This window comes from Cephus cinctus, unplaced genomic scaffold, assembly GCF_000341935.2.
Source record: "Cephus cinctus unplaced genomic scaffold, Ccin1 Ccin1_scaffold0259, whole genome shotgun sequence".
Taxonomy (NCBI): domain Eukaryota; kingdom Metazoa; phylum Arthropoda; class Insecta; order Hymenoptera; family Cephidae; genus Cephus; species Cephus cinctus.
In genome coordinates, this window is record NW_014332971.1 from 107,313 (window position 1) to 121,200 (window position 13,888).

General features: G+C 38.7%; 2 protein-coding genes across 17 annotated transcripts in view; one reads left to right on the forward strand and one right to left on the reverse strand.

Annotated features, from left to right (window-relative positions):
• Nucleotides 1-11,072, forward strand: part of LOC107265940 (cytosolic purine 5'-nucleotidase) — a 22,679-nt gene extending 11,607 nt beyond the window's left edge. For 11 of the 16 annotated variants that reach the window (XM_015735893.2, XM_015735881.2, XM_015735889.2 and 8 more), the window contains 8 exons: nucleotides 7,397-7,470; nucleotides 7,565-7,778; nucleotides 7,876-8,299; nucleotides 8,367-8,523; nucleotides 8,649-8,889; nucleotides 8,973-9,210; nucleotides 9,312-9,434; nucleotides 9,502-11,072. In XM_015735893.2, the coding sequence (XP_015591379.1) occupies nucleotides 7,397-7,470; nucleotides 7,565-7,778; nucleotides 7,876-8,299; nucleotides 8,367-8,523; nucleotides 8,649-8,889; nucleotides 8,973-9,210; nucleotides 9,312-9,434; nucleotides 9,502-9,687 (1,657 nt within the window). In that variant the 3' untranslated portion in view covers nucleotides 9,688-11,072. Of the gene's footprint in view, nucleotides 1-4,365; nucleotides 4,462-5,114; nucleotides 5,327-7,125; nucleotides 7,263-7,396; nucleotides 7,471-7,564; nucleotides 7,779-7,875; nucleotides 8,300-8,366; nucleotides 8,524-8,648; nucleotides 8,890-8,972; nucleotides 9,211-9,311; nucleotides 9,435-9,501 lie in introns of those variants that run through there. The other 5 variants (XM_015735890.2, XM_025083196.1, XM_025083195.1 and 2 more) reach the window with 5 other exon arrangements.
• LOC107265943 (protein FRA10AC1 homolog) lies at nucleotides 11,020-12,479 on the reverse strand. The gene is made up of 4 exons (XM_015735898.2): nucleotides 12,155-12,479; nucleotides 11,787-11,955; nucleotides 11,551-11,710; nucleotides 11,020-11,478 (listed from the first exon to the last, which is right to left on the reverse strand). The coding sequence occupies exons 1-4, from the start codon at nucleotides 12,259-12,261 to the stop codon at nucleotides 11,177-11,179; spliced, it is 738 nt and encodes a 245-aa protein (XP_015591384.1). The 5' UTR covers nucleotides 12,262-12,479; the 3' UTR covers nucleotides 11,020-11,176.
• Nucleotides 12,480-13,888: the final 1,409 nt, after the last annotated feature.

Below are 13,888 nucleotides of genomic sequence, written 5' to 3' on the forward strand. Positions count from 1 at the left end.
TCATTCACTTTGTATCGCGTGCTCTACCTTTAATTTCTTTACGACAGTCTAATGGCAGATGCCTTCGATTGTCGCGCTCTTTTATCACATTGCTTGACAATCCTCGTGTTAAGCTTTCAATGGAAAGCTTGCGTGTCCTTGGTACTTGGATGAACGGCGTGCTGCTGGATTACTGTAATTTCGTAGTATCACGACTTTCGGAATCACAGGTATTTTCGAAATCTTAGTCATACGTGAGTAAGGTACTTTCGCGAAAAGTATATATTTTTTTACTCGTTTTATAGGGTGACGGTGTCGTCCGTCTCTCTCTTAAGCACGTCGGTGCTCATAAGTCGGTCTCCCTCGCACTCACGGACAGTATAGGAATTTTCGATAATCTTGAACTCTCAATTTGAACGTCCTGAGTGTTTCAATGCACTTTTAACTTGACGGTACTGTTAATTATTTATTAATTACATTCACTCTATGACAACTGTCAAATGTAACTGGTAGACTTTAGTCGGATGCTTCTATACGTAATGATATTGTCTCTTCAATTGTCTTTGGCATTGGAACTTATGTGGAGATCAATATAAGACGAGGCGTCCACGGTATGCATATACATATGTATATGTAACTGCACTTATTGGTATTTCTTATTTCTCGCCCTCGAAATCCCGTAAATTTGCCTAACGGTAATCCAATGTCGTTTTTAATGATTTGTGTGACGTAATCAGGTATCCCGTTTATTTATGTTCTAGTTCTGATTTATTTATTCTTGAGAAGAAGAATGGACGATTTTTAAGCAGAGCGAGAGAGATAGGCTGGCGTTGGTCCTGTACGCTTTCAGGATATCGATAATCGCTGGCAGACATCCAGAACGTAAATTCGAAAAGATGCGCGCGCACCTCGTGGCCATATGTTCATAATAATATATCGATCTCTATATACCTGTGCTTTAACGTGCGCTATATGCGAATCGGCCTGTATCATTATACGAGACGTAATTCACGAGACGCTGTCGCATTTAGTTGCGCATGACGTTTGTCACCTTGTTACATTGGAGGTACGGGAATAATTTTGAAATTCTTCGAAAATTCGGTGTATTTACGGAATTGCGTAAATCCGATGCCAAGACGATTTTATAAGATGTCCGGATCCAGATGTGTCCCTGCTCGATCACAGCTACACGGCTGTACTAGTTTTGGAGGTAGTCCATTTATATGTGGACTTTGGGAAATTGTAAATCAGTCGCGTAATTAAGGAGAAATATTATAGCGACAGAATCTCGAAGGTGTTCATTCGTATACGAATATATACTATATATGCCATACATAGCAATTATTAATCGTGTTTGAGGTACTTGTTAACATTCGTTGACAATTAATACCTGAAACCGTTGAATTTCATTTCATCGACGAATTCCATGTAAGTGATTACGTTAAGGAGTGTCAAATTTAATTTATTACTGAAATCGTACGTTGGCAAATAATTGAAACTGTTTTACCGACTGGGGTCGCTGCTTTTTTTATTGCTCTCCAATAATGCAATTGGCAGTTTTGATTTTCGCTTTCTTCTCGAACATGGATGGAGAGTAGTCAAGATAAGGGTCTATGAATACGTATTGGGTCGTGAGTTTCAAAAAAAATTTCGACAATGATTGTTAAGTTTTTATAGAAAAATTTGTAAAAAATTTTTTTACCGACAAAAACTATACTATATCGTTGTCACGTTTACGTTTGAAATTTTCTGGCTCGTGCATTTATCTATATCGACGATCGCCTGTCCGTTGCAATGAATCAATCTTCCTACGTCGTATTGCGTAATTACTCTGGACTGAGATTGGTTACGAAATCGTTATAGGAATGTCGAGTTGGTTGTTTTACACAGCATGGACACCCTCTTGGATATTTGCCTCTGACGGTCGTAGGTATGTAAGCCAGTAGGAGGCAGCATAATTTGATAGATATCTGTCTTTTTGTTATTTGCCCGCATGATGTGTGCCGAGCAAAAAGCTTGAAAACTGGATAAAACTGACTAGAATGGTAGATTATCGATATGTTATTAATTTACAAATAGTTTGGGAAACGATCGTAATAACTGAATGACCAAGGTACGGCGATACGTTAATGCAAATAAGTCTTGGTTCTATATGGCGTTCCACGCGACATCCGTGGATCTTTGTAATCGCACGAAATCCAGAACGTACCTGGCAAGACTTTAAGGCGCGTCCACAGGAGAAATGCGGATTTCGCGTGGGTCGCCGGGAAACCAGTTTTCATGCGCGCGCGTGCTACAACGATCCGCGGGACTCTACTGAAATCTACCGTGCGTCCTGTTTTCAAAAGTATCAATGTATATGCAGCTATGCGATCATTGATTTTTCTTATTAACGCTGACGTCACTTACTACGGAAAATGTCTATGCGTCACGTATTAACATTTTCATTCATTCGCTGTCTCTTGTGCAATTCATCTTTTTAGCCATCGCGCACAGGGTGACACGTCAATCAGCGTCTTATCTATTTTTATCGTCCTCCAATAATTACCATAAAATTTAACGGTCCCCGCGGTAATTTCGTCTACGAAAAATTTCTCTCATTTAATGTAATTACGTAAACACACGAGAGTCCAATAATCATAGTCCAGAGTGTCTCGAGAGTTTAACTCGAGACATCGAGTGGTTCTTTGATTTGAGAAGGTATCGTCTGTAAACAAATATCCCAACAGAGTCGTGAGAAAATATAAGAAAATCATTCGATACGCGTTAGCGAACGACTTCTCGAAGTCGCTCGCTTCACAGGCGTGAAGTTGTGCACGGAGAAAAATTTGAATTCCTAGACTACGCAGTCATTGGTCGTTTCACTGTTTATCGAGATACGTCATTCATTTTGACCTACGGCTAACTTCACTCGGGTGCTCGTATCTTCTCGTTCGCTCCAAAATGCCCTACACCTCGTAACTCATGCCGAGATCTCAGCTAGCTCTAACCTCCATATTTTATTCTCACAACGGAAACGTACGTCAGGTCCGCGCCGTGCTTCCTCGAATTTCATTCAGCTTCGGGCTATCGTTCAATTATGCATGATTGTCCAGACGTCGTGTCACGGCGTTCTAACGGGTGTTTCGTTAGTAGCTATGCGTCGCCGATATATCACGCTGCGTATCTTCGGATTGAGTTTGTTCATGGTTTAAAAAAAAAAAACGAGAAGACACTTTTATACGATTTAGAAAATAGTGTTATGAGTACGTCTTGTATTTTTAAAGCTTCATATATGTATATATGGATATGACGTGGAGACGCATCACTTTCTCTATGAGTTGCATACGTGCCGTTCAAAACGTATGCACGGTTTTCTTTCGAATTTTTCGGACTCTCGTATACGACACGCGAATCTCAACGGATCGAGAAACATCCACAGACTGATTTTCAACAAAAATTCTCAATTTCTTATTTATTTCTTCCTTTTTCGTGTATCGCCGTTCTCTTTGCTGTCAATATTTTCCCACGATTTTATTTTTAATTTCACTTCTATGCTAATTAACGAACCAGGGTGATCGGAATCTCATTAAATGTATCGTTGATTAATATTCATCGGCGTCGTCTAACCATATGGGCAATCCTTGAAGAACGTACATATAGGGTTATGCGGTACACACTGACTACCTGAAGTTGGCTCTACCATCGAAATCAAAGGCACGGGCTAACTTCATGTGGCATGCTTGTCGCGAACGACTCTGTACACGAATAGTGGCTGGACGATAATTTAATTTTAGGTAAACCTGCATCTTTACACAATTTCTAGAATGTCCATGGTACTTATCAAGACTATCAGACTATCGACACGTGTTTCTCCTGGAATCTTGTATTAGTCCAGTATTGCGCAACATTGCGTCACTTCTAAAAACCTCAACGAGCGAATATGGAAAGAGATTTTACTCTCGCTATGAATTCTCGAATATATTCCTAAAGATATTTTTCTAACAACTTACTTGAGTTCATATTTCACATTGTCATTACTATATTTCGCCATAAAGCCTCGTTCACATCGTTTAACTTCTTATCACGATTCAGCTGTACAATCTGTCTATGAAAATACGTATTGAATGTTCGTATGATAAAAATGTATTTACATACAAAGTCGTTGACTACTGAAATTTGCTGTTTTGTCTTTTGAATACGTTATCAAGTCGTTTGTGGTCCAGAAGACGAAAATTTAACAAGACGACCCGTTCTCGACACTCGACACGAATCGAATGAATTTTCATCGCAATATATCTGAGAATTTCATATATACGCGTCCTAATCATCGGCCCGATAACGTGAGTCACTCGTATAACACGAGAGCCGATCCGCCAAGTGGAAAATGACAGGTCTGAACTATATCAAGAGACTTACGGGACTGGTGGGGATCAGTAGGCGCTTGACCATTGAATAGCTACCAGTGCATACGCTCCTGAGCTTTTACTATTGCATCCACGTGTACGTTATAGCGAAGAGAACTTTTTTTGGAGTGTAGTCTTGATTTATATCCTGGACGATATATCGTATTAATCGATAAACTTTAATTAGCCAACTCTAATCTGCACTGTATTACTTTTAATCGTCGGACACGCTAATTAATTACAGTTACTATTAGAGATTCATTAATATTTATTAAATAAAAAATCTCCTTTTTAAATTACATTCAATCGTCACGCAAGTCCAGCTTCTTTCTTCGTTCGAACAACTTTCCCTCGTGCTTTTACCCACAATACATTATCCCTGCGATGGTAAATCCCGTCGGGTACGCAACGTAGGCGACCAAGTGCTTTGCCACATTCTCAACCACCTGTTGGTCTCTAATGCGATCTGACGAGTTGTGCAAACCTTTTCGACAAGGTCAGTGGAAAATATGACCAACGGTTTATGAAGGCTGAAGTAAGCCCAATGTCCAGTAGGTGTTGTGTACCGACGCAATGCATTGTTGGCTGTCATTTGAAAACGATATATCGTCCGGTGCCATGTAGAGCATGTAAAAATGTGTAAAAATAATTTTTACCCACGACCGTATAGAACGTATGACATAGGTGTCTGGTTAAAAAAAAAAAAAATATTATCGAGTCTCTGTTCCGATGTTTTTTTTTCCTCCTCAGACACGCGATCAGGGCACCACTGCTTGGCTGTTTATTTTCCACGATACTTACAACCGGAAGTAAAGTTTTATCGGCGTCGCGAAGGAGCGCGTGTTGTGCCTAAAATTGTTAATGGTTTTCCAAGATTTCGTTAATATGTGGCTCAAGGATGTGGGCGAAGAGGTTATGCCGGCAGCGCAATTCGCTAATTCACGTCTTTATGCTCTGAACGAGTAAGTTTTATAATTTTTGCTTTGTCTCCTCGAGCGAAACACTTCGTTAGATTATCGAAGCACGTTTTCAAAACTGTGATCGTGTTCTTTGTCGCGCGATATACGGGCAGACGCTGCTGCGACAATAAACATGTTTTCACTGTGAATCCACGTGAGTCACGCTTGTCTTATTTCCTTGCTCGAAATCATAACGCGCGTCTCTTAAACTTATTGGGTAATACGATGTTTTGTTGTACTGGTTTATTTTTTTTTTATTTTTCGAAAACTAAACTATCTTTATAATGTTATACGTACCTATAGCTATAGCTGTCGATCTAATTTTCAATGGTATTGTGTTACTTTCGAGTGACAGGCGACTTTAATTACATTTCAGCAATTATTGATTTACATGATATATATATGTATATATATATTGGCACGAAGATAGAGCCAAGGCCAGCTGCTTAATGCCAAGAAGCTTAACCGATCTTCAATTTCTGTATGCCTTTGCGTCAGTGTATTACCGGCTTTAGGGAGGAACGGACGTTCATTCTTTACGAGAAAAAGTTGAATCGTTTTTCGTTCTTTATGATTTTTAGGTATAGGCTACTAGACTTTTTCGTGCTTCGATTATTCTTTTGATCTTTGCGATAATCGACCTACATATCTGTCTCAGCGTCATAATCGATAGAGGAACTGACATCGCTTCATTGAATCATGTGGAAAATGTCTGTTAACCTGTCGTGTACGATGGGGATTTTCCAATAATCAATATTTTATTCTGAAGTTTTCATTGTACTTATTGTTTAGGGGGAAAAAAAATGATTGCGCTCATTTTTTGTTTCTATCGCGATAACCGTTTTGGTGGATTTTTAAAAATAGTAAAAAATTCACTTTTACATCCGTAGACTGATAACGTGTCAAGGATATATTAATTACATGCTCTCGTGATTTGTTCGATACTCGTTATTTAATAATTTTTATTGATTCCTAGATAAAACAATCCAATCGATTACGATTGGTCGATTTTGTCGAACGAGATTTGATGTAACGAAAATCTCGTTAATTAAATCGCTACGTGTCACGCGAAATCTGTGAGCATTATGGAATTAATGTGACTCATATCTGTATTGTACGTTCACGAGGAAATACGTAGAGACGACTTTAGTCGGAATTCAATTAATATAGAAGGCCATTTAAACTCTATATCAATTATTATTAATTAAGGGCTCGACAGTAGTTGACTTATAATTAATAATTTGCATTATCTTATCTGCATTCTTCAAAAGAGATACAGGGTTCGTCATGTCTCTGTCTCATGATAAGAGATTACACTTACAAGAACGTCTGGTCGTTCGTACGAGAATCTTTACGTATGTCTGATAGACATTTTCAGGGGATCTATAAAGTTAGTCAAGGTTATCGGGTTTTCAAAGTTATCCTGGTTCTCTTACTAATTACTTGATTTGGAAAAAATCCTGTAAATCATTGTTCCCGATAATTCTGACACTGTAGTCTCTTGTTCAGCAATTTTCAATCTTAAGGCCTCTTTAAGGGAACGGTTTAAAGAAACAGTCCCGTTATGTCCGAACGTCTGTTGACTCGTGGCTACGATCCGTTATTCTTGGAAAGCAACAGGTACGTTTCCAAAAACCAAAAAAGTCTCGTTTTTGGAAACTGTAATTTTTGAGATTGTCAAAATAATTTTTTTGTTCGGAGACTTTTTTGTTCGGAGACTTTTTTTTCAGTGCTTTTGTTTCGAGAGAATCTTGGGCTTCTCTTGTTTCGCGACATTATTTTTATATCGAACTGCGACGTGAAATTTTTTTTTGAAAATGAGCGATTCGGACTTGACTAGGTTTATGAGATTTCCTGTGTATGTTGAAAATCAAAATTTGCATGATCATTCTCGTCGGGAATCTCAAGCTTCGATATCACGAAGTCATGCGATTAACAGGTGTGTAAGAGTCGGCCTGGTAAACGTCACACGGCAGCTCTTATATTTGGCGAACGTTAAGATGTCATCGAGGGATATCGATAAAATTGAGTAAAAAATAAAGTTTACTAACCAAACTGTACTTCCAATTGCAGAATATTCGTGAATAGAAGTCTTCATTTGGAAAATATCAAATTCTATGGATTCGACATGGATTACACATTGGCGGGTGAGATTTTTTCTTTTTTTTTTTCTCTTTGCGATATTCTAAATAATTGTATCGGGAAGAAATGTTATTAAGCATGGTTTTACGTATCTTTCAGAATATAAATCCCCGCAGTACGAACAGTTGGGGTTTAATCTCCTGAAGGATAGACTGGTCTCTCTGGGTTATCCTCAGGAAATCAAGGCATTCGAATATGATCCCAGTTTCCCAGTAAGAGGACTCTGGTTCGATACTCTCTATGGAAATTTACTGAAAGTCGATGCGTATGGAAATATTCTAGTCTGCGTGCACGGATTTGAATTTCTCAAACAGTAAGTCATCGTCATATAATTTTTCATTATCCGAAGATTGTCGGTTGGTTGAGAGCAAAAACAAAAGGTTGAATAATTCTCTTGAAATATTTTACAGCTCCCAGGTGTACGAGCTCTACCCAAATAAATTTCTCCAATTGGACGAATCGCGTGTTTACGTCTTGAACACGCTTTTCAATCTACCGGAGACTTATTTGCTGGCGTGTCTGATCGACTTCTTCACGAACTCGCCGCAATATACCCGGGAAAAAACTGGCGTGAAGGAGGGCGACCTGACTATGAGCTTCAAGAGCATATTCCAGGACGTTAGGAGCGCCGTGGACTGGATTCATCTGCAGGGTGATCTAAAGAGCAAGACTATTGAAAATTTAGATGAGTACGTGAAGAAGGATGAGAGGCTACCGATGTTTCTCACCAGGATAAGAGAAAGCGGTGCCAAGGTCTTTCTTTTGACTAACAGCGATTACATGTTCACTGACAAGATCATGACGTATCTCTTTGATTTTCCCCATGGCGCCAGGGTAAGCTTCTAATGGTACAATGACAATTGATTGTTGCTGTGTGCTTATTGTATTTGTTTAATTACAGCCTGAGGAACCACACAGAAATTGGAAGACTTATTTTGATACGATTGTCGTCGACGCCAGGAAGCCACTGTTCTTTGGCGAAGGCACCATTTTACGTCAGGTAAACACCAGCACGGGAGCTCTCAAACTTGGAACACATAAAGGTCCACTTCACACGGGTAATTATATATCTCTACTTGATTATGACGTGCGGTTTCTGTGGGGCGTTATTAATTTTAAGTTATACGAGTTTGTGTTATATAAGCACGAGGGGGAATCACGACTGATTTGTCCTTGTAAATAGGTGAAGTGTATTCGGGCGGTTCCTGTGACGTCTTTACCGAGATGATTGGCGCCAAAGGAAAGGACGTATTGTACGTTGGCGATCACATATTTGGTGATATATTGAAAAGTAAGAAAATTAGAGGCTGGAGGACTTTCCTCATTGTTCCTGAATTGGTTCAGGAGCTTCATGTCTGGACCGACAAGTGTCAGCTGTTTGCCGAGCTCCAAAGTCTAGACGTCATGCTAGGAGAAATGTACAAGTATGTACACCTTGTGGAAAATTATATGACGCCTACAATTATTTCCGGATAAATGTATTTATTGACGAATTTATTGATTGCAGAAATTTAGACAGTAGCACCAAGGAGAAGCCTGACATTTCCAAACTCCGGGCGTCCATACGGGACGTGACGCACAAAATGGACCTCGCATACGGAATGATGGGTTCTCTGTTTCGTAGTGGAAGTAGACAAACCTTCTTTAGTAGCCAAGTAGTTAGGTACGCCGATCTCTACGCGGCGACTTTCCTCAACCTCATTTATTATCCATTCTCGTACATGTTCAGAGCACCCGCCATGCTGGTAAGTCTCTCAGGAGTATCTTGAAAATATATTCCCTAATGCGGTTTATTTAACTGACTCTTTTTCTACGTCTATACTCCTTGCAAATGTTATTTTTAAAGATGCCACACGAGAGTACGGTAGCTCACGAGCAGAGGTTTGTCATGGAGACTCCAATGATCAGTCGCTCTAGGACGTTCAAGCTTGCAGACGACGAGGAAGAGCAGAACAGCAGACCGGTGGCTGTAAGTCTCACTAGAAAATGTTTGTTCAGTTCTCGAAAAATTTCTCGTAGTGTAATTTATCCCAAAGAACTTTTATCTCCAGCAGAGAGCTCTGGAAGTGGAGCACGCCAATAATCAAATTCCTCACGCGAGACCAGAAACTCCACGAAATGTTACGCACACGCACGACGAAGACTGCAGCGACGAGGATAGCGACTCCCAGAAACACGGAAATCACCTGAAAACGTGCACGCGAAAAAACAATTGCAATTGAACGCTAGTTTCCCATCACCGTATGAAATAGATATTCGAGCGTTTCGCGTACAGCTGTATGTTTTTGAATCTGATCGCTGATTTATTCTTTATTTGAACGATCGGCGTGTAATTTAGAAAGCCTCCATTCCCCTATATTATTTATGTGTTGCTACTCCGGTTGTCTGTAGACCCCTTGATTTTTCAGGGGATCGAACAGATAACATTTTTCTCCCCTCTCAGTAGAAGAAAATGCGGCTATGATTGCTACAGCAATGGTAGCTTCGACGGCGGCGGCGACGACGACGATGATGATGATGATGATGATGATGATGACGACGGCGATAATAATAATAATACTGTCGATGAAAATATTCCGCAGGTAATGAAAAACCTGGTTTGAGATACATAGATATCTATATGAATATTGTTCGTAGAAGAATGAACATTACAACGAGCAGCAATATACATATATTACACTTCCATGCCATAAGATTTTGTCCACTGCGTCGCGTCCAATCGGACAATACGAAAAATATTACTGATAGATGTATATATAATTAGATATATCGTTCTTGAAAAATTGTTTGTTCATGTACATATTAAAGAAAAAGGTATTAATAGGTACTTTGTACACGTAAACAAGATCGTTAAATTCTCATGAGCTTATAATTAATAGTCGTAAATTTAGAAATGATCGGTCTACTGAAACATATTACTGCAAGCAGTACGTTTTAATGTAATATTGTTGACAATGAGGATTTGTTCTTTGCGAATAATCTTGATGAAACTTACCTCATACCTGACAGCTCGTTTAACTATCTATTGCTGCACTCAACGAATTTGCTATTTGATATTGAATATTTCATCGGTATAAATACATTGTATACATATATATTATGTTCGAAATTTATCGTTTTTCTTCGCACAATTCTCAATGAACTGCTGAATATTTGACTTGTTAATTCGCCATTTATCTAGACTTCGCTTATCGCTCAGTTAAATTTTGAAAATAGACAAATCTAATGATCAATACATAAAGTGAGATTACGCGTTAGGCTAGTCCTTTTTATACCAGATTCGTGTTGTCATAAATTTCGACAGGCAATGTTATCATGAGCCGAAAGAAAATGCAAGCTAAACATTAACTTAGAAACTTAGGATTTCGATGAGATATTAAAGCTAAATTTACGTAATTTCTTTATCTGGCTGTTACCTGGCAAAATGTTAAAAAGAAAAATAAATGAACCGATTTGAAAAAATTAACTATATTGAATGTGTAGCGCGAGTAACATGCAAAACGGAATAAAATTGGAAGACATTATTCTGCGTTTTTTGTATAAAATTTTAAATATCGATTGTATAGAATTTGGTTTTATTTTGAATAAATTAATATATTGTAATGTATTGTACTGTGGAGCAGTGAATGCTAGTCGGTGCTGTATTAATAAGACTTAATAACATGATGGAGTGTTCCACTACACTTCACAGATACCAAGCTTGCGTATAATTCACAGAAACAAATCTGCAAGGTATTCCTCAAACTCTTCTTCCCTTGATTTCTCTTGATTCTTCGTAGAGCCTTCTTTCCAAACTTCAGATTCAGTAGCCATGCTCTGTTCTGGAACACTGGATTTATCTGCATCTTCATCTTCCTTCTCGACTTTGATTGTGACCTGTGGTTCACTGGATGAACCAGGTGTCTGTTGTTCAGGTTGAGAGCATGTGCCCAAGCGCTTCAAGGATTTTCTTCTTTTGATTTCTCTTTTTTGGGTCTTGTAATTCAGTTTCTCTGAGCATTCAGGGCAGAGTCCTTGTACAAAAATAGGTATTGTAGCAAATATAGATTATTATTATAGTTAAATTTATAATATGATTTACACACGTAATTTTACAAGAGCATTCTTCTTTTCACCATGTTCCACATATCCAAAATTTACTTCCCAGGATCGCAAGTGCTCTTTCTCCTGGCATTTTTTATTTCCACATTCAAACTGACCTTTGCCCACTATTACTTCTTTTTCTGTTCTCCATCTAAGAGCAACCTATGCAAATGTTCAATAATATACAAAATATAAAATATAAATTTCACATGACACTTGTTGCATTTGATTTACTTACCTTATTCAGTTTATAGTACATTAAATCGCATATGCTGTATTCTTTGAACAGTTTGTCATAATACTTTTTAGCGAGCCGAGCTTCCCAAGAATCCGGTGCATCGTTTTCTTCATCCCATAGAAATCTGTGATTCTCTTTAATCACGTCATAGTCAGTTTTGTCTCGGGACCTCGAAACACGCCGAAACGTCAAGAGTTGCTTGTGTTCAAGCAAACAATATTTTTATTTTTATTTTACGCGAAATATCGTAAGATTAAACTGTATAAGTCGCAGATGAGAATTCAAAATTATAAATCTAAAAATTTCTTCCAATAATCGTATCTCGACAACAAAATGTAATACCATAAAGTTTGGCTATTTGTACATACGTGTCTCGTTTTAAAGATAATGCTGAGCCTTGTCTCAGTGCAAAATAATCATTTACAAGTTTCTTGTGCCGGTCGTAGGCGGACAGATGCGCGAATGCTGGAAACATCGTGTTCTTGGAGAATTAGTATAGAATCAATACATTTAATTTCCGTCAAGAAGTTATCCAGCATCGTTCACGCGCTGCCTTTTTCTATAGATGGCGTAATGAAGCGACACGCAGAAAGTAAAATTAAAGAAGAGACGAAAGTTCATATGTTGGACCAGAGATGAGCAGGGAGATACACAATGCTTCGGTTTTAGGCGATACCAAAATCATTGCGCTAAATCGTAGCGGCAAGTCTGGAAGTAGGATTCTGTGATCACGCCTCCGTCGACACTGCAAATCCCGTCGTAGCCGAGCTAAACGTGAACACGAACGCGTAGTTTGGCGGGCAGAGGTTCTCCGCTCCTCACCTTTGGTTCCCAAAGCAACCTTTAGAAAGAGACCGGGAACTATAGAACCTCTCAAGAACTATTGTTGAAACATTTTTAAGAAAGTGCAGTTCCAACTTGACACGTGTGTAGCACCTCGATTTTGACTAAATATTATTGGATCTTGATTTACTTTCAAAATTTATTCAAAATATAAAATTGAAGCTAAATAAAAATCTCGCAGAATATACGGAGCAGATAAAATTTAAATTGAAATTGTAGAATATCGAAAATAAATTACATTCAAATTGAACTAATAATAAATTAAGTGTTTGTAACATTAAAATAATGAATTAAATCAATAAAGTAAAATATTAACCAAAATTGTGAAGTTGCCCAAAATTGTGTGCGCGCAAATTCGTCGCGACAGGACTCGGCGAGTGGGAGATGGTGGAAAGTGGGGGGAGCGCTCGAGGCAGTGCCCGGACTCCGAGCGCTCATTCTTCCTCGAGCCGGTCTCCTATACTGGTCTCTTGGAAGTACCCCTCATATTCATTTCCAACCTTCTTCTATTTCTATAGTTATTTCTTCTTTACTTTCTGATTTATCTCTTTACTCATTTCTCCTCTACTTATATACCCCTATTCCTTACTTTTCTACTTTTTAACTTCTTTATTTCTATCTTCCCTTCTGTCTTCTCGTTCGCTCATTCTTCCTCGAGCCAGTCTCCTATACTGGTATCTTGGAAACACCCCCCATATCCATTTGCAACCTTCTTCTATTTTTATATTTATTTCCTTATTTCTTTATCATTCATTCTTTACTTTCTTATTTATCTCTTTCCTCATTTCTTCTCCACTTTTATAACTCTATTCTTTACCTTTCTACTTCCCACTTCTTTATTTCTATCTTCATTTCTTTCTTCTCGTTTCGCTTTGTTCCTTCTCACTTTCAATTGTATTTGTCTTACTTTCCCTATTCCTTTGGTCGGGTCGAGCTTATTAATTCAAGTAGTCATATAAGAGTAGTCACCCTGTTAGTGCAGCTAGACTTAAGACCATGGTGTCGGGGGTTGCCCTTCCGCCTCATCCGCTGAGCTTGCTCAGTGGTTGGTGGCCCAAGTTGTGGCCGCAACAGGACCTTATGGGTCTCCCGACGGGGGCCTTGAGCCCCCTTAGGGTATCTACGGCCATGGTCTTTCGTATAGTGAATCTAGCCAGGTGCCTAGCTCTCGCGTATTTAGTATAATTTGTTCGCTTTGCTAAAAACACTCCAACATGTCGTTGACCCTTGGGCACTTGTGTGGGTAGAGACGATCCTAT

Excerpts from the sequence above, each read along its gene's own strand:
- LOC107265943 (XM_015735898.2), bottom strand. The coding sequence starts at position 12,261 with ATGTTTCCAGCATTCGCGCATCTGTCCGCCTACGACCGGCACAAGAAA. Across the intron at positions 11,711-11,786 it reads TGTACTATAAACTGAATAAG|GTTGCTCTTAGATGGAGAAC; the intron begins GTAAGTAAATCA and ends ACATTTGCATAG. Across the intron at positions 11,479-11,550 it reads GAATGCTCTTGTAAAATTAC|GACTCTGCCCTGAATGCTCA; the intron begins GTGTGTAAATCA and ends TTTTTGTACAAG.